The 16,548-nt window shown below is 54.7% G+C and overlaps 1 protein-coding gene and 1 pseudogene across 1 annotated transcript; one reads left to right on the forward strand and one right to left on the reverse strand.

Annotated features, from left to right (window-relative positions):
• Positions 1-1,995: 1,995 nt before the first annotated feature.
• LOC144278784 (peptidoglycan-recognition protein SB1-like) lies at positions 1,996-4,059 on the forward strand. The gene is made up of 4 exons (XM_077840131.1): positions 1,996-2,020; positions 2,512-2,722; positions 3,426-3,544; positions 3,881-4,059. Exons 1-4 carry the CDS (start codon positions 1,996-1,998, stop codon positions 4,057-4,059), a joined length of 534 nt encoding a protein of 177 aa, XP_077696257.1.
• A 2,100-nt stretch (positions 4,060-6,159) lies between these two features.
• Positions 6,160-9,036, reverse strand: LOC144279302 (glutaminyl-peptide cyclotransferase-like protein; annotated as a pseudogene).
• Positions 9,037-16,548: the final 7,512 nt, after the last annotated feature.

The raw sequence follows: 16,548 nt of genomic DNA on the forward strand, positions 1-16,548 counted from the left end.
TGGCCTTCCTGATTACACCCCTGCATACCCAAGCAATATTTTTATACTCCTCCCTAGTCATCTGTCCAAATTTCCACTGCTTGTAAGCTTCCTTTTGGAGTTTAAGCACCAGCGCGTGGAGGCAGCCCAAGCAGAAATCCCCTCTCCCCCGACACACATGAGAGAGGTGCTGGGGGCTGTGCTGGGGGCGATGACAATGGGGTCAGGCATCAGGGCACGTGGCTGTTGGGTGCGTTGTTGGATTTTGGAGAGACCTCCCCTTCTGCCACCAACCTGCCCCACTGCAGCCCAGCACAGCGCCCTCTGCTACCCATGTCTGCCACCATCTCTCCGCTCCACGAAGCTCCCACGACCTGTCTGGGGCAGCGACAGACCCTCTTGCTCCCCAGTTATAACACCTGGCTCTGAGCTAGCCCCTTTCTCCAGCAGATCTCAACGCCCTTCACAAAGGAAATTGGCATCACTATCCCCACTTTATAGATGGGAAAACTGAGGCACACAAGGGGGATGTGACTTAACCAAGGTCACTCCACAGGCCGACCATGTCTGTATGCAAAAGCCTGAGGACTTTAACTGGACAGGTCTAGTTAAAACATTACAACACCCCCCCACCCCATCCATGGGGATGCCGTTATACCAGTACAAAGGTTTGTTGACTGGTAGAGGCCAAATTACTATCAGACCTCAGGCCAACTGGTGACCCGAACTCCCGAGATACTTTGGGAATGCTGCTAAACTCTCACAGGCTGTGAAAAATGCCAGTTTGCTAAAATTTGTAGCCTAGCGCCCTGTTATTTGCGTTGCCACGCAACTGTGCGAGAAATATACTAACCACAAACAAATGGAAATGTATAAATAACATAGTGATGGTAAAAGTTTATGCTTAAGCAGCAGATGTGTGATTGTATGCTGGGAAGTCTATGGTATTTACCAGACACAAATTTTGCAGGCGACAGACTGATCCCCGTGATGTCTTTTGCCACGGCTTGCATACAGCTTGGACTACTTATAGGTAACTTAGTTCCAGCTTATCTCTTCCTCTTTCCCAATGCAAGGATGTATGCAAGCCGTGGCAAAAGACATCACGGGGCTCAGTCTGTCGCTTACGTCAACAGCTGCAAAATTTGGTTCAGCAGGCTTGGTAATGGATCTGCCTTTCTGTTTGAGCGCTGTACTAATAACTAATAAATACTGGCCGGGCCTTGGGTCCTTGAGGTCTCTTTAAGTAGGAAGTAAGATCGAAGCTGAATTGGTAATAAATCTGCTTCCCTGGGGGATCCTCCAACCCAAGTTTACCGGCTGAAACCGGACCGGGCAGGGTAACAACCTCTGTGTCGGGAGTAAAGAGCTAGCCGTGTGTGGAGACTCTGGCTGGGACGGTCTAGGGGCCTACAGGGGAGGGGAACAGTTTGAAGAAGAGATGTAAGACTAGATCCAGCGAAACATTAACTCCATCAAGAGTAAAATGTGGGCAAAGAATGGCCAAAATAGTAAAGGATTGGATTGTTTGTAAAGAAATGTGCTGTTATGCATGGAGGATCTGGGGCCGCACAGCGGCCGACCGGCCCGTGGGATCACACGTGTGCGCTGCTTGTCTCTGAGGCTGACCAGAGAGTGGAGGGGAAAGCGTGACCCGGGGCGGCAGCTCAGCATCGGGCGCGCGAGGCTTTTATTCAGAAGCTTAAGGAAGTGACAGAAAATGTTCAGAAAGGGAAGTCGCAGAATGGGGAAGTCAACGGGCGGCTGGCAAGCGCCGCAAGGAAAGCGGAAGGTGGGCGAGGGGAAGGAGCTGAGGAGACGGTGCAGACGTGGGGTTGTCAGAAACGGGCGGAGGATGATGGAAGTGCTTATCGGCCAGCACAGGAGCAATTGGCTGAGGTGACACTGGGAGCACTGGGGAAGCCAGCTGAGTGCAAGGAGGACCTGGAGGATGTGATGGAGCAGGACAAGCCTCATCGTTAATAATGCAGCTGAGCCGTGTCGGAAGTTAAGAAAATGAACTGCGTGCTGGAAGGAAAAGGTTTGGGGGCACCCCAAGTAAGGAGGGGCGTGGGAGAGATCGGCCCAGGGGCTCTAGAGAGAACTGGGGTAGGAGGCTGCCAGCCGACTGGGCGGGTTTGTGAAGGCCGGGTGCTGGCGTGATGGCAGAATGCTTCTTAAATGCAATGTCAAAACGTGACATTGTGACAGGCCATAGCAGAAATGCCAGGCAGAGGAGAAACCTGCCCAGGCACTAAGTCAATGGGTTCCCCAAGGGTGCCGGACAGCACCTGGTTCCACCCAGTTCTGTAGGGGGAAACCTGCACAAAGCAGGTTGGACGAAGTGTGGGTATTTCCGGAGTTCATTGTATTACAAATGCAAATGGGTCTGGAGTCTGGGGGGATGGGACGTGATTCTTCTGGGGGAGACGTGACTCCAGCAAACCCTGGGGAGGGTCAGGACCATCACAGGACACTTGTTAAACGACCGACCAGCCAGGGTGGTGATGCAAATTCCCACCTCTGCCCCAGCCTTTCGAAGCGACGACCTGGGAAGCGAGACACTGGCTGCAAATGACCTGTTCCCAGATCGAGGGACCGGCCTGCGGCACTCACAGATTCCCAGGGGTCGTGTTCGCAGCAGAAGCTGTGCTGAGCTTGGAAGCACTGGAAAGCCCGTGGGTGGGTTTGACGGGCTGCACCCCGGCCGGAGCCCTGGCTGGAGTCAGGGGAGGGATCCCTGGTAAGCCCGTTAGCAGGCGGGTGGGTTCGCTGATTGCTTTAACATGTGTTCTCGGCAGTGCTGTCACCGTAAGCACTGAGGATTGTCCCCCCACCGGGGCTGTAATGTGTTAACTAGCCTGGGACAGTTACACTCCTACAGCATTTGTGTGTGGGGCTGGAGCCGTGGCAATGGGGTGGGGTGGGGGCCAGCAAAGGCCTCTGTGACACCGCCCCATGCCGGCATTATTGACACGTTTCCCTGCAGCCGGCCTGACGCCCCGCAACGAAAACCTGGCCAGAGATTTTGCTCCGTGAAATGCTTTGAGATGGTGATGTCGGGAGATGGAAACCCAGCTGGGAATTTCCTGCAGGGCAGCGGCTCCCAGTGCTGTTCTCCTGCCCCACATCTGGGCCCGCTACAGCCCTCACTCGACCCCCAGCTCTGTCCAGGTGGGGCCCTTGGTGCCTTCCATAAGGGGAGTTACACACAGCGCCACCTAATGGCCAAACAGTGCAATACTGGTTAGGGCCCCTCCATTCCAGTCCTTTTCCTCAGTGGGTCTTTAGCTCCATGGCAGAGGATTGAGCTTCTAGCTCTGATGGTCCCAGGTTCAAACCCGGGCCGGGCCAGCGACGACCCTGGGGGAGCTGCCGAGAGCAATGGGGAGGGGAGGGTGCGGCCGACATGCCTGTGCAGGTCTCACACTGCGCTCTGCCTGCAGCTTCCTGATCAGCGAAGATGACAGAGTCTACGAGGGCAGAGGTTGGAGCACCATGGGGGCCCATGCCAAGAACTGGAACAATAAGTCACTGGGAATCAGCTTCCTGGGCAGCTTCTCCAGTACGTGGTTCCTGTCTGTACAGATTTCCCTGCTAGGCCCCCAGGGGAACTAGGAAGTTCACAGCTGCTCTTGGTTCCACCACGGTGGGACACTGGGCTGGGGAACAGGGTCAGGAAAGGGAGGGGGAGGGGGAGCGTGGCGAAGCAAATGTGTGTGTGGAGGCGGGGAGATGCATTACCAAATGCAGTGGGGTGGGGGAGAAAGACACTGACATGGCCAATCAAGAACGTGGCTAGAGAGTGTTTATTTACTCAGGCCACATTCACATCCCCTGAGCAGCAGAGAGGGGCCAGGGGCGTGTGTGAAATTAACAGGGGGCTGCTGGTGTCCTGCAGAAACAGCCCCTGACAACACCACCCTGACCGCTGCCAAGAGCCTGATCCAATGTGCAGTCTCCGGGGGCTTCCTGAGTGAAAGCTACACCCTGAAGGGGCATCATGACGTAAAGTCAACCGAATGCCCTGGGGATGCCCTCTACGAGGCCATAAGCCAGTGGCCTGAGTTTGAAGCCTGAGTCCCTGCAGCCTTGGGGCAGCCCCTGCACCCATCACTGACCCCGCCCACAGCTTCTGCCTGCTCGAGCAGCACCTCTGCCCCCCAGCAGGGGGCAGCCTCCCGCTTCTCGCCCACCTGCTGCCTCCTAGGGCCCAGAGAGCAGGGCTCTGAGAGTTGGGGTTACGCTCCCGTCTCCCCTGGGCTCTGCTGCCCCCGCCCCCCGGGGGACTCAGATTTCTAATGGTGCCTGGGAGCCACCTGCCTCCCCGAGGTCTGCTTCCTTCGGCAGATGCCAGGCCTAGTCCCTCGCTCCCACCCGCAACGGGCATGTCAGCTTAGCCCAGGTCCACACACAGCCAGGCCCAGGTCTTACAGCGTCCAGGGGGGTGGGGCCAAGCCTCAGCCGAGCTCTGCGGCGACGGCCCTGCCAATCCCTGGGCAGCTCAGGAAACTTCGCCTCCATTCCCGTGTGAAACGTCTGAGCAATTATCAATTCCAGAGTCAAATCCGCCTCTGCCCCCAGCCCCCCCGGGCTCTGCAGCGAAGATTTCATCTGGAATCCCCCAGAAATCGGTCGCTATTTAACCCCCCCACAAAGGGAACCCAAGTGTCTCCAAGCCCTGACACTCGGCTCTGCCTGGCCCCCGCAGGGTCTGCCTCTCAAAGCTTTCAGCCCTCGACCCTTTTGCCCCGACAATCCATTCCCGCGAGCCTCTCTCACCGAGGGGGGCAAAGTGTTTGGATCTTCACACAGCAGGTGCCTGGGAAGTACCTGTAGGGTGGGTCACAGAGTCCCACAAAGGGGTTTTTAATTCAAATGCAATTTGCCTTTAACCCAGTGCCCCTGTGGCTTAGCGCTTGCTTTGCTTGGGAGCTACTGAGCAGTGACAATAAACCAGCTTCTAGCACATGAAAAGTTGAAGCGCCGGGAATCATTTCATCTCCTGTTAAACCATAACCACCACCACCCTGCTGCTGGGCTGGGCTGGGCGAGCTGAGAGGGCGTGATTATGGTCTGTCAGATTAGCACTAAGAGGCCTCCTTGGGCTAGGTGCTATACACACAGAACATGAGACAGGCAGTCCCTGCCCTAAAGAGCTCACAGTCTAATTAGACAAAGGATGGGAGGGGAAACTGAGGCACAGGGAGGGGAAAAGGGTTTTACCCAAACTCACAGGGCCAGTTAGTGGCAGAGCGTGGAACAGATCCCATGGGTGCAGTCAAGTGCTCTGCCCGCTAGGCTGTGCTGCCTCTCAATCCAGAGGGAGGAGGTGGAGCGAAACCAAGGGGGTGCTGGTTCCGCATGGGTCACACACAGTCAGGCCCGGCAGCCCTGAGCTGAAGGAAGGGGAGGGGAGCTGGGGTTTGCGCCTGCTGATGGGAGCTGGGGCTGCGGCTGGAGACTGGCAGGAGGGGCCGGAGCGGAGGGAACAGCCATGCCAGGAGCAGTGTCCCAGCCCCACAGTGCCCAGGGCTGCCCAGCATGTGGGAAGGGGGCAGCAGCACTGACAGGGCAGCTCTTTGTTACAAGAGTCACTGTGGAGCAGCCCCCGAGCGAGGCTGGGAGCCCAGCACCCCAGGGTTGGACGGGCCCCATAAACAGGAGCAACCCCTGGTGGGCTGGCAGCTGGAGGCCGCGCTGCAGAGAGTGCAGGTCTGGCCCCCCGCAGCCCCCGGTGTCCTGCCCCTGGCACAGTCCAGGTTTAGCCCAGTTATTCCTGCTTCTGAGCCGTGGCCCCCGGGGGATGCTACCAACTGGGATCCAGGCTCCCCGTTGGGAAGAGGCTAGTCCAGGCCCTGGCGGCTGGAGCTGTGGAGGGCGTGTAAAGCCCAGGAAGGGGCTCAAGGGGCTCAAGCAAGAGGTTTCACTCCTGGGCCGGCCACAGCCCTGCTGCAGCCCCGGAACAGACTCAGCACAATCTCCTTTCCCATCCTCCCAGCATTGTAACACCTCCCCAGGACCCTGTGGGGCTGCCACAGCCCGGGCCCCCCAAGCCACCTTGCCTGGTCCCTAGGGTGTTTTGGCTGCTGGCCCCATGGAGCTCGGCCTAGGAGGGGCGAAGAATCCTGCGAGGCCCAGGGAGGGGTTGGTTCCCTCGCCAGGGGAGGCTCTGGGTAGTCACAGCCACAGGTACTCGGCCAGGAAGGCAGCCAGGATCTTGCAGAGGTTCTCCACAGTCGGGGGGTGCAGATTCTGCTCCGCGTCCTCCATCGTGTGCCAGACCATTGGGAAAGGGGTGGCGATGAGGTGCAGCACCGGCACTCCTGCAGCCAGACAGATACATGGATAGTCAGCAGGAATCCAACCCAGGATCTGCATCACTGCAAGCCCAGCCTCTACTGCTGGAGCTACAAGAGCAATTCCACTATTGTCAGCAGTAGTAGACTATTATCCCCATGTGGCCCAGCCACTAGCGGGCGACGGGCGACATTCTAAATGCGCACACTGTCTCAGTAGATGGAGCCAGGCCCTCAGGCACGACCTGACCTTACATCTAGGAGCCATGTGCTCCCCTGACCTAGCAACGAGCAGCTGGCCAGGTGCATTATGGGAACCAGATTGGTCAGAGACATCAAGCGAGTCAGGGCCAAGTGGCTAGATAGCAACGATGTGTTTATAAAGTCTTTCACTCCCAAGGATCCCAGAGCTGAAGTTCAAAATGCAGCCACCTCTGGGGTGAAGTGTGCCAGGCAGGCAAACATCATCTATAAAGCATTTTACCCCTGTAAATAACACCTAGCTCTTGCATAGCCCTTGTCCTCAGGGGATCCCAAAGCACTTTACAAAGGGGGTCAAAATGATTCCCCCCACTTCACAGATGGGGAAACTGAGGAAGACAGCAGCAAAGTCACCCAGCAGGGCAGCGGCAAAGCCAGGATCTGAACCCAGGTCTCAGTCCCTTGCTCCACTCATGAGGCCAGGCTTGTGTGGGAGCCTGGGGGAGTCTCACCACACTTTGTCTGCACACCTTCTGCCCTGGCTCCCCCGGGGAGGCCTCCCCAGCTGTCCATCCCACACTACTCTGCACCTGGATGTCCGGTAGCATGGGGCAGGACAGGTACCTTTGCGAAGGAAGGGGACGTGGTCATCTTCGACAGGCCCATAGACAGGCTCCCTCTGAAAGTACATCTGCTCCCGGGGGTGGGACTGCAGCAGGCCCAGCCGGTGCAGACGCTTCTCTGGGCGACACAGAGAAGAGAGTGAGGAATGGACTGGTTCCTGGGACCTGCCAGGCTGGGGGCACGGCAGAACAAGCCCCAGAGGGGGCTACACCTGGCCGCTCACAACAGAGCTCCCTGAGGACATGGAAACCCTGCTGGGGAGGGAGGGGGGATTTCAAATCTGACAAGTCGTGTTTGAGGGAAATAAAGTGTTGGTGAAAGATGCCAGGTCAACAGCCCTGGGGACTGAATCCCCAACTCCCAGCTCTGTCTCACAGCTGGGGATAGAGCCCAGGAGTCCTGGTTCCCAGCCCCCCTGCTCTAACCACTAGACCCCACTCCCCTCCCAGAGCTGGGGCTAGAACCCAGGCACCTTTATTCATTGTCAGACAGATGCAGGACCATCAGGACTTGGGGGCGGGGGAGGAGGTAGCTGTCCCACTACAGGTGCCTGGGGGGGCAAGCCCCCTCCCACCCCTGGAAGAAAGGAAGGTTTGGTACTGATGCCGACGAGCCGGTCGAACCAGGAGGCGGTGAAGGGGAAGTGGTTCTGGATGGTCGGGTGGCGGGCCCCCAGCAGGTCCAGCAAGACAAACAGGATCTGCAAGGAGGCAACGAGGGGTTAAATCTGTAGGGGCCCAGTCACCCCAGGAGGATCTGAGGGAGGGATTGGTACAAGATCCAGTGCAGAGAGATTGAGCCCCCCACCTACCCCGGACAGGCACCCCCACCATCTCCGTCCAGCCTGAAAGATCCCCCATGCAGAACTCCTCAGAGGGGCAGGCGGGCGGCTCTCACCATAGCCTGGAGCTGGCTGGTGCCCGGCTGGTGCTGAGCCTTGGCCATGGACAGCCCCGTACAGGGAATCCCTCTCACTCCACTCCCGGAAGGCCTCCTCGCCGTCCAGGAACAGCAGCTGCAGTGTCACCTCAGAGCCCTGGGGAGAGACACGGGGCTCACTCAACACCTGGCACTGCTGGACAGGTGAGAGGACTGCTCCCAGGACAGCAGCAGAGCTAGCGATAGAACCCAGGAGTCCCGGCTCCCATCCCCCCTGGTTTTGCACACTAGACTCCATTCCTTTCCCCAAGACAAGAGTAGAACCCCCAACCTGGGAAGCTCTCACTTGCTCCTTGGCCTTCAGCAGCTCCATGTCCAAGGCCGTGACCAGTTCCAGCAGGATGGCACAGGGCACGGCCGAGTCGGTGGCGCACAGGAAGGTGCGGCCCTGTCTTTCCCAAGCTGCCACCCCACCGGGCTTGAAACATTACCAGCTCCATCCAGCCCAGGGACCACATGGACAGGTACTGGGGCTGGGATGGGGACTCTGTGGAATCTTAGATTAAAGGAGCACCTTTACATTTGGGATGGAGGGGCTAGCTGCAGAGCAGGGAGGTCTTTCCTAAATTCCCCAGGCTTACCCTGATCTGAGGCTGTACAGAGGAGGCTCCCCAGCCAGCAGCTGCCTTATCAGAACCGTGTTCATTAGATAGATAGATAGATAGATAGATAGATAGATTCAGGGTAATGTATCAGAATCTGGCCCTCACCCCATTGCACTCAGCGGGTTTCTCTCGTTTTACCCTCGGGGAGATGAGATCAGAACCCAAGACCGCCAGTTCCAAGAACTCCACAGACCTGTGTTGTCACTGGATTTATTGCCGAGAGGACATTAGACAAGGGGAGGCACCAGAATACCCCTCTGTGGGACAGAATGACAGACTGAGGGGCAGGGTTTGTGTCCTGTGTCTTTGTGCATGCAGAGCTCTGTGCAAAACCCACCATCTCTGTGAGCCCCAGGGCGGATGATGGCCCTGGCAGGAGCTGTGACCATCCTCTGAAAGAGTTGGTGCCAGGGCATAAGGGTTGCTCTGTACAAAGGAGGAGATTAAACTCCTCTGCAATACATATGTAACCCTTCTTCCAGTTGCTGTGGGCAGCAACAAGCTCTGGCTTCAATATATAGGGGTTCCTCTCAAAATTACAACACAACACTGGCTTGAGGTCCCACCCAGAAATCTGGGAAAACTAAACACCAGCCCTGGGTGTTTCTAAGAAGCAATACTTCCTGTCTTGCAAGCACTGAGTCTGTGTGCGACAAAAGAAATATTTTATTAAGGGGAGAAGGAAGAATGGCATTAATTTGAGAAAACATGACAACAATGACTCAAACGTATGCAAACAACAAGTAAATCCCTGGCCCCAGGTGGAGCAGTGGCTTTGCCTCAGTTTCCCCCTTTCTGAAAGACCAGCGGACAAATGTCCCGTTAACACACCACTCCCCTTTCTGTCCATGACACCACACTCTTGGTTTGCTGTCCACCATAAGTGAAGTCCTAGGGTCTAGGGGTGCCGTTAGGTGCATTCAGCTCCAGCCTTAGGGGAGGAATGCAGGAAAATCAAATGATGCCTCTGCCCACTCCGGTCACTGCCCACTCTGCCACTGCACACTGCTGTCACCTTCTGAAGTTTCTGCACTGCTCCAGCCCCAAGTGTTCTCAGCTCTTAGGTTATGGCTACGTTGTAAAAAATACCAGCAGCCACAAATCTCAAAGCCCAGGTCTACAGACTGGGGCTCTCATTATGGTACTAAATATAGCCATGTAGTTGTTCCTACTGGGACCGGAGCCCAGGTTTCGGAGCCTGAGGAGGAATGTCTACACAGCCATTGTTAGGGCCGAAGCACAAGCCTGAGTCTGCAGACAAACCTCAGTGATTTCACTGGGTAGTGCAGAGCTCCAGCTGCTGCTGCCGTTTCTGCACTGTCTGGACAGCAATTCCGTCCAACAATAACGAAGGCTCAGCCCTTAATCTAGCTTCTCTCAGACCAAATAATCACTGAGCAAAACCAAAATCCCCGTTGATCACTATCAAGTGTTTCTCCAAACACCAGAGGAAAAGAATCACAATTTTCCAAAACCCTAGAAGGAGGGATCACACCACCACACTGACGGAGCGAATTAGGTTCATCTTAAGGTGACCACATCTCTTAGGGAATATTACATCCAGTGCTGCTGGCCTCTAGTCACACTGTGTATTGTGGGCCTAACATAGTCATGGATTAGAAACACAGACATGTGCGCACAGTGACTGATTCTGCACTGCATAGAGAAAAACCGTAACCCCTAGATAACTGCAAATTCAACATAAGCAACTGCTTAGGTGTAACCCTTCTGCCGGGGGGAGTCAGCAGCAACCAGGGCTGGGTTCCTTTTGACAACACAACACAGAACCAGCTCGAGTCCCCACCCAGTAATTTGAAAAAAATTACACCCCCCACTTGGTACCTCTAAGAGCCAGTACGTCTCCTCTCACAAGCACTAAGTACATGTATAGAAGAGAAAACTTTTAATAAAAGGGGAAAGGAACCTGGCATTACTTGGGAAAACACCACGAGCATGATTTGAAAACATCTGACCATGAATAAAACACCCACCTCAGAGTACATTGGCAGCATCTGTTTCCTCAGTCTCTCACCTTGTAGTGTGACAGTCCGACAAACAAATGTCCCTTTAACACGCCAGTCCTCTCTCCCTCCACCGCACCCCACTCACAGTTGTCCTTGGTCAGTGAAAACCCAGTGTTTGGAGGTGTGTTTGCGTGAGTTAACCTCCCACCCCGGGGTGGGGGAGGGCAGCACTGAGCAGTGATTCAGCAGCTGTCGCTGTCCCGCTGTTCACTCTGCATCGCTGTCTGCCTTTGTTCACTCCACAGCCGGCCACTCCACCACCATTGACTGCACCGCCAGCCACCCCTCAGTGTTCCCTCTGCCACTCTCCGGCGCTCTGCCATCAGTCACCCTGCCACGGCCCTCTCCACTGCAACCTCTGGGATGTTTTGAAGTTCCACCACTTAACTCAGCTCTCAGCAATTCCAATTCTCAGTGATTCCAGCAGTTAGCGAGGCAACCTCGTTCACCAGAGACACTGTCCCACAACGGACCTAAGGCTTCATATTTAGACTGGGCTATCAGTGATGTCAGCTCGAGTGATCCAAACCAAGAGACTCTCAACTGGGCCTTAAGAAGCTCTGTCGTTAAACAGTGCAGAGTCAAATGGCACGTAAAGCCAGATGGGCACAAATACCCTCTCACATCTCCACTGGCCTTTGGCACCCCTACCTCCTGCTTATTGAATGCAGTTAACTTGAGAGTGACCCCCTCGTTCGTGACACACCAAGGCCAGTTCTGCTCCCTTTGATTCACAAAAGGATAACCACACTTTATTACCTCTGCCTCCGCAATAACAAAGTGATTTGCAATCCAACACCAGACAAAAGTGATCATTTGGGCAAAGCAGCCCCATCATGTTGCTCACCTAGGCAGAGTGGGTGTGTCTATTCAAACATGGTCAGTTCCTGATGTCTTCTCCCCAGCTCATCACTAGGTGTTGGGAAAGCTCATTCAGAGCCCGCTTACATAAGAACCTATAACTGCAATTTCACATAAACAGATTGAACACTCTGCGCAATGCATTCAAATGCATCACACATCCAATGAGGCCAACAACATTTCCTTATCCCTGTATCCAAGGGGATGCCAAGCTAGACATGAGATAATATGATGGGTGACTTGTCCAATTAAGGGGGAGCAATAGCTGTTGATTTGGCAGAGGCAGGGGGAACCCTTCCCCCGGGGGAGCTGCATAGCTTCCCAGGAGGATGCTCCTTCTCTGGGGACACACACAGAAGTCAGGCCCCGGTGACTACAGCATTGGCACTGCACCCCCCCTGGAGATTACAGTGGCCATAAATCTTGAGCTGTGGGGGGAGAGTCCCAATTGCTGAGTCATTGTTTCCACCTTGTCACTCCCCCTGGGTGCCCATTTCACCCCCTGCCCCAACAGACTCTCATTCTAATCCCACAGGAAGAAACAACTCCAGTGGGCTTGAAACATCACCGACTCCAGCCAGCCCGGGGACCACACACACAGGTAAAGTGGGGCCTTGATGGGGACTCTCTGGAATCACAGATTAATGGGGTACCTTATAGATCTGGGGGAGAGAAGGGGGATCCCTGCCCCCATGGAGAGCTGCAGAGCTTCCCAGGGGAATGCTCCTTCTCTGGGGACACACAGAGAAGTCAGGGCCCAGTGACTGCAGCACCGGCACGGCACCCTCCCCAGCTGATAATATCCACTAACCCCCTGAATATTACAGGGACCATAAATCCTGAGCTGTGGGGGGGAGGGTCCCCATTGCTGAGTCATTGTTTCCATCTTGTCACTCCCCCGGGTGCCCATTTCACCCCCTGCCCCAACAGACTCTCATTGTACTCACACAGGTAGAAACTACTCCAGTGGGCTTGAAACATCATCGACTCCAGCCAGCCCGGGTAAAGTGGGGTCTCAATGGGGACTTTGTGGAATCACAGACTAATGGGATACCTTATAGATCTGGGGAGGAGAGGGAGGATCCCTGCCCCTGGGAGTGCCGCAGAGCAGGGAGGCCTTTCATAGGGGGATGCTTTCCTTGGCTGCCCCTGATCTGGGGATGCATAGAGGAGTTGGGACTTAGGGGCTGCCCAGCCAGCTCCTACCTTGTCAGAGTTGCATTCATTAATAGATCAATAGGTAGGTAGGTAGGTAGAGAGATAGATAGATATGGGGCAATGGATCAGAACCCATCTCTGACCCCACTGCAGTCACGAGGTAACTCCAGATTTATACTGGCAGAACTGAGATCAGAATCCAGCCCAGATATTTCCAAGAACTCCACAGACCTGTGCTGTTGCTGGGTTTATAACACAGGGAACATTAGACAAGGGGAGGCAGCTGAATGCCCTAGGGCTGGGCACAGAGAGATCAAATGACAGACAGACAGACTGAGGAGCAAGGGTATATGTCTCCCCCATAGAAGTCCTGTGTCTTTGTGCATGCAGAGTTCTATCCCAATCCCTCCATCTCTGTGAGCCCCAGGGAGGTAATGGCCATAGGGTGCACCGTGACCATCCAGTGTGAGTGTAGGTACCAGGGCTGAGGGTTGTTCTGTACAAAGGAGGAGACCACGCCACGCTGCATCACATGGAAAGTCCTGCAGACATGACTGCGTTTCCCATCCGCAGCGTTATACAGGATGACAGCAGGAGCTACACCTGACGTTATGGGAGCACATTACAAGCCTTCATCTGGTCAGAGCCCAGTGACCCTGTGGAGCTGGTGATGAGAGGTGAGGGGCCTCGTTTGGAGTCCCCGCTCTCAGCCCTGTACCCAGCCCAGCCTTCACAGAGTCTATGCCCCAAGGAGATGCTCACAGCCAGGATCTGCCTGGGGCCTTACAGAGGGGATGCCCAGTGTGGGATCAGGAAATCAGTGGATTTGTCATGCAGCCGGGGGAAGCTGCAGCAGCAGCTGTTGATGTAAGGCAGAGGGAAGGGGGAACGCTGCCCCCAGGGCAAGCTGCAGAACAGTGAGGCCTTTCCCAGGGGGATGCTCCCTATCAGAGTATGCCCAGAGAAGTCAGGGCCAGCAGCTGCAGAACCAGTCCCTTCCCCAGCTGATAAAATCCACTAACCCCCTGGAGGTTAGAGTGACCATAAAGGCTGAGTCGAGGGGGGAGGGACCCAATTGCTGAGTCGCTTTTTTTACCTCTTAGCTCCCCCTGATTACCCATGTCATCCCCTGCCCTGACAGGCTCTCATTCTAAACCTACAGGTGAAAACAACCTCACTGGGCTTGAAACATCACCATATCCAATCAGCCCAGGGACCACACGGACAGGTACCTGAGTGGGGAAATCATGCCTCAGGAATCTACTAGAATGCTTTGAAGGGGTCCACAAGCATGTGGACAAGGGTGATCCAGTGGGTATAGTGTAATTAGATTTTGAGAAAGCCTTTCACAAGTTCCCTCACCAAAGGCTTTTAAGCAAAGTAAGTTCTCATGGGATAAGAGGGAAGGTCCTCTCCTGGATCAGTAACTGGTTAAGAGATAGGAAACAAAGGGTAGGAATAAATGGTCAATTATCAGAATGGAGAGAGTAAATAGTGGTGTCTCCCAGGGATGTGTACTGGGACCAATATTATTCAATATATTCATAAATGATTTGGGAAAAGGGGTAAACAGTGAGGTGGCAAAATTTGAAGATGACACAAAACGACTCAAGATAGTTAGGTCCCAAGCGGACCATTAAGAGTTACAAAGGGATCTCACAAAACTGGGTGTGTGGGCAACAAAATGGCAGATGAAATTCCATGTTGAGAAATGCAAAGTAATGCTCATTGGAAAACATAATCCAAACTATACATATAAAATGGTGGGGTCTAAATTAACTGTTATCATTCAGGAAAGAGATCGTAGAGTCATTATGGATAGTTCTTTGAAAATATCCACTCAATGTGCAGCAGCAGTCAAAAATGTGAACAGAATTTCGGGAATCATTAAGAAAGGGATAGATAATAAGACAGAAAATATCATACTGCCCCTCTACAAATCCATAATATGCCCACATCTTGAATACTGTGTGCAGATGTCGTTGCCCCATATCAAAAAAGATATGCTGGAATTGGAAAAGGTACAGAAAAGGGCAACAAAAATGATTGGGGGGGCATGGAACAGTTCCATAAGAGGGAAGATTAATAAGACAGGGACTTTTCAGCTTGGAAAAGAGACAACTAACCCGGGGGGAGGGGGGGGAATGGTAGAGGTCTGTAAAATCATGACTGGTGTGGAGAAAGTAAATAAGGCAGTGTTATTTACTCCTTCTCATAACACAAGAACCAGGGGTCACCAAATGAAATTAGTAGGCAGCGGGTTTAAAACAAACAAAAGGAAGTACTTCTTCACACAACACATAGTCAACCTGTGGAACTCTTTGCCAGACGATGTTGTGAAGGCCAAGACTATAACAGGGTTCCAAAAAAACCCCTAGATAAATTGATGGAGAATAGGTCCATCCATGGCTATTAGCCAAGATGGGCAGGAATGGTGTCCCTAGCCTCTGTTTGCCAGAAGCTGGGAATGGGTGACATGGGATGGGTCACTTGTTGATTACCTGTTCTGTTCATTCCTTCTGGGGCACCTGGCATTGGCCACTGTCCGAAGACAGGTTACTGGGCTAGATGGACCTTTGCTCTTACATAGTATGGGAAAGAGACTCTGTGGAATCACAGATTAAAGGGGCAACTCTAGATCTGAGGGAGGCAGAGGCAGGATCCCTGACTCCAGGGTTAGCTGCAGAGCAGAGAGGTCTTTCAGGTCTGTTCCTGTTCTGGGGGCGCACAGAGGAGTTGGGGCTCAGAGGCTGCCCAGCTGGCCTCTTCCATCTATCCTTTATTAAATAGCTAGATGGGTAGCTAGATCCAGGGGTAATGGATCAGAATCCGGCCCTCAACCCATTGCTGTCAGAGGGTGACTCTGGATTAACCGTGAAGGAGCTGAGTTCAGAATCCAGCCCTGATACTTCCAAGAACTCCACAGACCTGTGCTGTCCTTTCACAGCCCTGACGAGGCGCTTGGATTTCCCCTGGGGCAACATCCTCCATCTGGGTCTGGTCTCCGGGGTTCTGCTGGCCCTGGTGCTGATCATGGCCGAGGCTGGTTACTGCTGGAAGGAGACTCCAGGTGACATGACCCCCCCTCTTATCCCTTCCCCCACCCCAGGACAAGGCCCCCCAAGTCTGCCAAGCCCCTCTGAACATGGGGGTACCTCATCTGCACATAACCCTTGGGCAGCTGGCCCAGCTCCTGTACCACCTGTCAGTGGGGGGAGGAGTCAGACCAGGGTGTCCCCTGTACACACTGAGGCTGCTATGAAGGGTGTGTGATGTCCAGAGATGCCCCTTCCCACTGTGAGCTGGAGCCACCCCAATGCCTGGCCCTACCCCACTCTGAGTGCCCCAAGTGGGTAGGTCTGTGGTGGCGGGTGGGGGAGGGGGGGCAGAGAACACAGACACTAGGTCTCTTTCTGGCCAGCAGCTCCCACCTCTCCAGCCCCTGGAAACCTACCCACCCTGGGCAGCTGTCTTGTCCTCCCCTCCCCTCAATCCCATCCCAGTCAGGGGGCTTGGGCCTGTGGGGTGACACTGGCCCCTCTAACCCGCCGTCTCTCTGTGCTTACAGGGGAGCCTGGATCCAGCCATGCAGGGATGAAGATCTCTCTGGGGGAAGAGCCCTATCTGCTTGGAGGGCTCCACAGGGCAGAAAAGCCACTCTCCCTTCCCCCAGGAAATCCCTGCTTCAGGGAATCTCACATTTATTCCATGGTGCTCCCAACTCAACAGCCAGACCCCTGGGAGCAAACCCTCGACCCCCGGCACCGAGCACACCAGCCCCTGTGGCACCAGCTAAGGGAGCACCTGCCAGGGCCCCAGGGGGTGGGGAAGCAGGGCCGTAGCAGAGCCCCATGCAGG

Source organism: Eretmochelys imbricata, chromosome 23 (genome assembly GCF_965152235.1).
Source record: "Eretmochelys imbricata isolate rEreImb1 chromosome 23, rEreImb1.hap1, whole genome shotgun sequence".
In the NCBI taxonomy this organism is placed as follows: Eukaryota; Metazoa; Chordata; order Testudines; family Cheloniidae; genus Eretmochelys; species Eretmochelys imbricata.

Bases quoted from the DNA above. Each gene is read 5' to 3' on its own strand.
- LOC144278784 (XM_077840131.1), top strand. From the start codon at position 1,996: ATGAACTGCGTGCTGGAAGGAAAAG. The intron at 2,021-2,511 runs GTTTGGGGGCAC...CCTCTGCCCCAG, and splicing joins CTGCGTGCTGGAAGGAAAAG to CCTTTCGAAGCGACGACCTG. The intron at 3,545-3,880 runs GTACGTGGTTCC...GGTGTCCTGCAG, and splicing joins CTTCCTGGGCAGCTTCTCCA to AAACAGCCCCTGACAACACC.